This window comes from Oncorhynchus keta, chromosome 25 (genome assembly GCF_023373465.1).
Source record: "Oncorhynchus keta strain PuntledgeMale-10-30-2019 chromosome 25, Oket_V2, whole genome shotgun sequence".
Classification (NCBI taxonomy): domain Eukaryota; kingdom Metazoa; phylum Chordata; class Actinopteri; order Salmoniformes; family Salmonidae; genus Oncorhynchus; species Oncorhynchus keta.
In genome coordinates this window covers 16,233,814-16,241,580 of record NC_068445.1, presented here as the reverse complement: position 1 = coordinate 16,241,580, position 7,767 = coordinate 16,233,814, and the positions used below count along the sequence as shown (strand labels likewise).

General features: G+C 41.2%; 1 protein-coding gene across 1 annotated transcript; it reads right to left on the bottom strand.

Annotated features, from left to right (window-relative positions):
* Positions 1–147: 147 nt before the first annotated feature.
* On the bottom strand, positions 148–7,305 carry slc20a1a (solute carrier family 20 member 1a). Its single transcript, XM_035735928.2, has 11 exons — positions 7,096–7,305; positions 5,421–6,120; positions 5,137–5,277; positions 4,811–4,896; positions 4,519–4,615; positions 2,474–2,593; positions 2,126–2,338; positions 1,451–1,931; positions 1,182–1,367; positions 921–1,005; positions 148–678 (listed from the first exon to the last, which is right to left on the bottom strand). Exons 2-11 carry the CDS (start codon positions 5,770–5,772, stop codon positions 523–525), a joined length of 1,917 nt encoding a protein of 638 aa, XP_035591821.1. The 5' UTR covers positions 5,773–6,120; positions 7,096–7,305; the 3' UTR covers positions 148–522.
* Positions 7,306–7,767: the final 462 nt, after the last annotated feature.

The window sequence follows — 7,767 nt, the reverse complement described above, 5'->3', positions numbered from 1 at the left end:
ATGTCTCTGTATTGTATGTGCCTACGCAAATCATGACAGAGGGTATTTATCTATTGTTTCTTCAAACTAAATATGAATTGTCTATGTTTTTACTGCATTGTATTTTCTTGTTGGTAAGTGTACTGACATCATAACCCCAACAACAAATGGGTTAGTAATGTCATTTTATTTTGAATCAAAAATGTAATTAGAAACACCATTGGAGGGACACCTCCTAGTTCTTCTGTAAACTAGACATTTTACAATTTTTCAAACAATTCATTACATGATAGATAGATGATCAACATTACATAGTAATCAACTTCAATGATGCTGAATACTGTGCAGTAAACACATGTGTATAAAGAAACAAAGAAACAGTGTCAGGACTTGATATGTACAGATAACATAAACATGCTGAAACACACATTTTTCAACACAGTTTTAAACTATGGTCAGTGAGAAAACAACAGTATCCCCGGCTGCAGTGTAGTAGAACCTCGTCAGGGGTGAAGTCAAGGTCAACCCAGGTCCATTTGAACCTCACAGGATAACATAGGTGAAGAGAGCCATGATGGCAGCACTGATGAGCCCAGAGATGGGGACGGTTACAAACCAGGCGATGAAGATGTTCCTGAACAAACGCCAGTCAACAGCCTTCCTGGACCGCAGCCATCCAACAGCAACCACAGAGCCCACCTGAGTGAGCATAATATAAACAACTTTACTCAACACTATGCACAGGTTCACACTTGTTTCTACCGGCTCACACTGGTCAATGAATGAATGACTTATTAACATGTCATGCGACTCCTCCATTATGTTGTTATAAAACAATGATTTTCCAAAATATTTCTTAACAGTGATTTAGCACCATAGAGTTTCTTGTTGTTCGGCTAAGAAATTGGATAGACTCATCTATACATTTAAAGTTGAATTACCTTGCAGTGAGTTGTGCTGACAGGGAGACCAATATTGGAGGCCACTACCACTGTGAGCGCTGAGGACAGTTCAATGCTAAATCCACTGGAGGAAGCAAATAAGATCCACATTATACACTATACTGTGTAATACGATGTAAGAGTACAATGAATGACATTCATACTGAATAAACATTCGGAGTTTGAACAATGTGATATGTTGTTGTATTGGCCCACAGACTCATGTAAAACACAGATATTTAGTTTGAGTGCATGGCATACCTGGAGGGGGTGATTGGGGTGAGGTCCTTGCCCATGGTCTGGATCACTCTGCGTCCCCACACCCAGAGCCCAGCAGTGATGCCCACTCCTCCATACAACAGTAGCCAGATAGGTGTGGGAGCATTGGACACCACAGAGCCACTCTCAAACACCAGCCACAGAGCCACCAGAGGACCAATCGCATTACTGAGAGAGAATAACAGCCTATAATCAGCCTATGATAATTCACAGACAGTAATTATTTCTCCATATTCTCTATCCTAGCATACCTGACATCATTTCCTCCATGGGCGAAAGAGCCAAAACAAGCAGTGAGGATCTGAAGGAACCGGAAGAGATGTGTGACCTCTGGCCGGTCCACCTCCAGCTCATCCTCCTCTTGGAGTATGTCCTGGCCAGCCTCCAGTGTCAGTCCCACAGCCCCTGCCTCCTCCTTAGCCACTGTGCCACCATCTGCTACTGCCGAGCAGTAGCTATTGTAGCTGTCCAGCCGCAATCTCCTCCGCTGATCTGCTAGCTCTCCCTCCTTGTATCTGGGGTCCCCATGGATGCCATAGATGGCCAGGGTGTAAGAGGTGTAGCTGTTGTTCCGCCGTATGGGCCTCCCATCGTCGTCACCAATGCAGTCACCCACCTTGGCTAGGTGAAGCTTGTGCAGCAGGTCTTTGTAGAGCCCTGAATCCTTGTGTACAGTGTGAGCCTGACCACTGTGTGGGTCCGTGATGGTCATGGGGCCCATGCCATTAATACCTAAGGATAACCAGCAGCAATACATTCAGTTCAAACAATACAGATGAGTGTACAAATACTATAACACTTACTTTAGTAATGTAATAATATGATAATACTTTATCTATATAAAATGTATACATTTACAAATAATGTATTGTGCCCTAAAACTAAAATGGTTACTAGCCACTTGCAACAAAGTAGGGGGATCTCACCGCTGCTAGCACCTAAGTCTTTGGTGTCCATGTTGCTGTCCAGATCAGCCTCCTCCGAACCTCCAATCTTAAAGGCCGCCCTTTTCTCATAGTCTGGTGGTGTCTGGGGAACAGAGTCACAAGGTTGAATTGTGGAGGGATGCTCCTGTAGGGCAGGTTTGGAAGGGGTCTTCTCCATCAGTGGAGTCATACAGGGGCTGGAGGCAACTTTACCTGGTTGACAAACAGGCAGAAAGGGAGCACTCAGGATTATTTTCATATCAGTCAATTCCCTTTAAAACAACACAAGTTTGAAGTCCAGTATTTATTTTTTTCAAATTAAAGAAAAAGTATAGCAATGCCACTTACGCCTGATCTTCTTCTTGAGCCGTGGACAGACGAAGAACCACACGACCAGACCTGTGACGAGGGCGCAGCCTAGCGATATGAGCAGTGTTACCCACCATGGCATTTTGTTGAACCCCAGCACTATGTACAGGACAAGGGAACAAAGACCAGAATGCTCAGAGGACGCTTTCACTAAAGCATGTACCCTCCACATAATCCAAGGTCATCATACACAGCACCTGCCATGGGATTGTCAACGTTTCCCACTGTATTGTATCACAGTCATAGCAACAAAATGCTGCACAAAACATCGAATATATCTCAGTTTACATTCGTAGTTGGGTTAGATGCCTTTTCTAAAATTTGAAATTGTACATAATTCAGTCATTTGAATAAAGTAGAAAGTGATCATTTAATTTAAGTTATGCCAGTGTCCAGTACACTATTGAGTATACTATTGCTTGTGCCTTCAAAGTCCATTTAGATAATCACTAGGATGGCACAAACCAAATGACCCCTCTTGCTGTCCTTTCTTGGTAGTTTCTATGCCCCTGCTTATTTCATGATCACATGAGATGGGAGACACGTGGTAGAATTTCTTGAGAAATTTTTAACTTCCAGCTAAGCTGTTTGTATATGACCTCAGAGATTAGCAGTATCAGACAGAGGACATGCTCTGCACAACAGATAATGGAAGTCAGACAGGCGCTGTGGCATAGTGATTATGTGATTTAGGGTCACTCTAAAATAGGCCAGTGCATTACTATGTACCAATCACTAGTAATTGTTTTTACGTTTTTGTTTCCTACGTATTAACATATGTTTATACTATATGGTTAGTAACACCATTTTCATCAAATACTTACCTGTTTAATCCGGTAGCGAATGAAATGTAACAGACTAATGTATAGCTAACTAGTAAATGTAATTAAGAGATGCTCTTTCAAAGTGTCTCATAGTGGTATATGAAGCAAAAGAAAATGTCTAGCTCTTCCTATTTTAATGAAGACTTGACAGAAGTAAGAGAGAGGGAGCCAAACACCATTTACAGCAGGAGGAAGAGATGAACAATAAAAATATACAGGATGGAAAATGCTGTAATGTAGTGACATTGAATCTCCTACTGCCATAGATACAGCAAGAGGCTCCCAAGAGAACACTTCTTATATTCTCAATCAGGATTCTCCAACCCTGTTCCTGGAGAGCTACCCTCCTGTAGGTTTTCTCTCCAACCCCAGTTGTAACTAACCCGATTCAGCTTATCAACCAGCTAATTATAAGGTGCGCTAGATTAAGGTAGGAGTGAAAGCCTACAGGATGGTAGCTCTCCAGGAACAGGGTAGGAAAGCCCTACTCTCAATGATACTACATGCAATTGTGTGGTTCTGATTACGTGTCTGTTGGAGTGAGTGAGATTATCAGCATCAGCTGTGATACTGTGAGTGTCTGAGAAACAGAAAAAGTGGGCAAGTGTATGTGAAAAGAGTATGTGGGCAAGCATTAAAATGTTTATCCTGTTAAATGAGCAATACCATACAAAATAGCCTATATATTGCTGTCTATGTGTGCTGAATGTGTGCTGAATGTGTGCTGTGTGCAGGGGTTATGGTGTATATTAATCCGTGACATACACCGGCCTGCAGCCTTCAGTGAAGGGCCCAGGCCAGTTGACTTCTTGAAAAGTTCAGCCCTGCAAGTGAAACACAAAGGAGTGGAAATGTCCCATTTAATATCCACATTTCTCTCAGTGGCTCATTCAACTTGAAAATTCAATTGTTTCCAAAACACAGTATAAGAAATGTCATTGCAGAGGTTCTGACAGCGGCATGCTTGCTTTTCTAAGATTCAGGTAGTTAAATATGCTGAATGACAAAACATAGGAGTGAAATATTTACAGATGTCATCAAAGCAGACTTCTTGGTGCCTCCAGTGACACTTTAATAAGGCATCAAGCGTACTCCAGGCGTGTCAATGGTCCCTGCATTAGTGCTGTGAGAGAGCGTTTTGGGAGGATGAAGTAGGTGGTGTGTATGTGTGCATTGTGAAATAGTATGTATTGTACTCACAGGGGGCTCCAGTGAACATGATGGAGAACAGGTTGATGGCCATGGTGATAGCATAGAAGACAGGGAGAGCTCTCAGGCCGTTGGGAACAGGGTCCTCCTGAGGAAGACAGGATGGGTAAGGTCTGGCTTGGAGAACATAGCTAAGGATCTCTTCTTAAATATCATTGTTATTTCATATATTCCTCAGACACTCCCCATGTTGTGTTGAAAAAGTAATTTCATCCTTCTACATTCACTCCCCAAGGGAAAGTTGAAACACTATAAACAATAGTGAATTACAGGTTTATCTTACCTTATTCAGGATGAATTTACGAACAAAATAGAAGAGAATTGCTGACATGATGCCTGACAGCAGAGGTGAGAGGAACCAAGATGCCACTACAGAGAGAAAATAGGGGTATTTTAATAGAGAATCCTTTCAATGCATATTTCAACGAGTCTCTGACCAACACTATTCGTCAACACTTTCCTTAACACAGACATATATAATGCATTATGATACAGATATAACACATTGTAAGACTTGTCATAAGCACCCTTTTAATAGTCTTGTCATCTCACAATTATAATTTCTGAGCAAGTCCCTATTGCAGAATATCTCCACAGTCATTTAAATACCAATGCGTAGTAGCTCCATCCATTTGACCCCGTGATGACCTTTGGCTACCATGGAGAAACCAAGTGTCGCACCCACAATACAGTGGGTTCCAGATATAGGGAGCTTCAAAAATGAAGCGGTCAGTTGCCACACAGCAGAACCTGTAGAACACAAGGATGAACAAAATCCTAATTTGTTGCCCTTTTCAAAAGGATATCAACAAATGCCATTGAGACCTTTCAAATCAACATAGCACGCAATGAGTTTCAGAACTCCTAACAGTGACCATCATATAAGCACTCACCAAACATGGCACTGATGGAGCCTGCCATCAGGACGTGTTCGGAGCCATTGTACATGTTCACATCGATGATGCCCTTGCGGATGGTCTCGCTGACTTTGGCCCCTAGCAGCATGGAGCCCACGGTCTCAAAGATAGTGGCCAGGATGCAGGCCTGCCTTAAGGTGACCACGCCAGAGCCCACCGCCGTGCCAAATGAGTTGGCCACATCATTGGCCCCCACAGAGAAGGCCAGGATGAAGGCAATGACAAAGCCCAGGATCAGTAGCCACAGGTAGCCTGACATATCGCTTGAATAGGCCGCGGTAGCTAAAGTGGTGGCTGCTGCGAGAGATGCTCTAGTGGAAGACTCCATTGCAAAAAACTTGTGTGTTTGAATCTCAAAACTAAATTCTAAATATTAGGATAGTTTCAAAATTACTTAACAATGCTTTCCGATATAATTAATAAATAACGAGGTATATTGCTTCTTTGAGATTCAATAAATAAATGTTTCAGGTATCCAGCCTCAAATCAAAGAATATAGCTATTTTCTTACTCCTTTCCGAGCTCTGTTCAATAAGCGGCTGATGGGAAGGGTAAAACTATATTTGTTATCTAAGTACACAAAGCTGGTGTGAGAGTTTTCTTAGACACTGCGATGATATGCAAAGGACATCCATTGTGTGGTAGCCTCAGCAGGTGGTTGATGATATACAATGTTCTGCAAAAAAACAACCAAAAAGATTAATCCACCACACTGAATCAGAAGATATAAAGCATTGTTTCATTTCAGCATTGAACACTAATTACATACTTGAAGTGACATAAACTTATTAGACCAGGAGTTAACAGACAGGACCAAAACAGTCACTATGGATCAACAATGTTGATCTGCTGACAGATCAAAGTCAATATGGATACAACTTGGGTGGGGTCAAATTAATGACCATGGTATATGTGGGAAAAAAAGCAGACAAAACTACTGTTTTGGAATTTTTGACATTTGATAGTAATCCATTCTCTCCACCATGCTCACTGGCGCAGTCTCTGTCAAGCTGACCTATTGACTTTAACATTAGTGAACTGTCTGGGCTTCTTTTACAGTAGCCTTTCATTTGTGAACTAAGAGCACATCCAAGAATTGGTGGGTTAACCATGGTGTGAATCATTACCCGAAGGAGTCTATGTTTTGTACTGTAATTTGAGAGATGGTACTTCAGAAATCATGTATGATGGCTCAAAATGAATTTAAATCGCTGAAAGAATACAGTATAAAAGTAGTCTTTCTGTAGGCCTTCACAAGTTGTCAGTGATCATACACTAACATAAAAGTAACATAATATATAATAATAAATATAATAATAATATAAAAAATGAGCACAAAAGTAGATTTCAAGCACTTCAAGAGCAGTGTTATTTGATTTAATGAGGCCTTATCCATGAATGCTACATAAAGTTATTATAGACTAACACAGTAAAAGTGGTCTTATGCAATAGGCCGACTAGGCAACCAGAAAGTTCTGTATCTTGCATAACCTGCAATGAATAACTGACTGGTTAGGCTGCTTCACGTGTGCTTTATACTAAAACCAGTTATGAAATTAAAACAAGTGGAACATAAAACCACCATAGAGTAGTAGCCTTTTAATTGTCCAATTCTAAAAACCATAAGAGGAACAAGTTGCTTAAAACTCACCAATAATGTCGTTAAAAAAGTGTCCCTCCGAAGGCTGGCGCGCCACTGTTCCTGTTACAATAAGTAGTTGAAATTGAAAAGACTGTGTGTCTAGAAAGCAAGCATCTGCAGTATCCTGTCACTTGTCCACTTGTAGGCTAAACAGTCATCGGAGGAGAGGTCTATATCAAGTGGCGCTGCCAATGTTGTTATATGTTAAATTGCTTGTTGGTTTATATTTGTTCGGCAATGGGTGGAGAGTAGCCTAACGGCTCATGCGCACGCACGTTCAGTTCTAATCATAAAACCGTTGCCGCCAGAGGCAAAGCTTAGTAGCCTGTTTACAGGAAACATTAATTGCAGCTCCTTTAGCAAAAGGCACACCTTGTTCAGATAACTAGACCATTTTCTTCAAGGCGTTGTGTATCATCTAAATTAGGCCTCTTACTTAATTGTTTGATAATCAAATCAGAGTTTCAAATCATGTTCTATATCGTTTTTAGTGACGTTGCTCTCATGAGCACTACAAATCATGGGATGCAGAAAGTGAATATCATGGCCCATCTTCCAGTGTATGCGCATGTGTTTATGAATAGTGCTGCAAAATCAACCAATTTCAATGCATGTTGCTTTCTACAACAACAAAAAAACACTTTTATTTTACAGTCTAGGCTATACTCCTGGAGTTAATTA

Excerpts from the sequence above, each read along its gene's own strand:
- slc20a1a (XM_035735928.2), bottom strand. The coding sequence starts at position 5,772 with ATGGAGTCTTCCACTAGAGCATCTCTCGCAGCAGCCACCACTTTAGCT. Across the intron at positions 1,932-2,125 it reads AGACTTAGGTGCTAGCAGCG|GTATTAATGGCATGGGCCCC; the intron begins GTGAGATCCCCC and ends GGTTATCCTTAG. Across the intron at positions 1,368-1,450 it reads CATGGAGGAAATGATGTCAG|TAATGCGATTGGTCCTCTGG; the intron begins GTATGCTAGGAT and ends ATTCTCTCTCAG.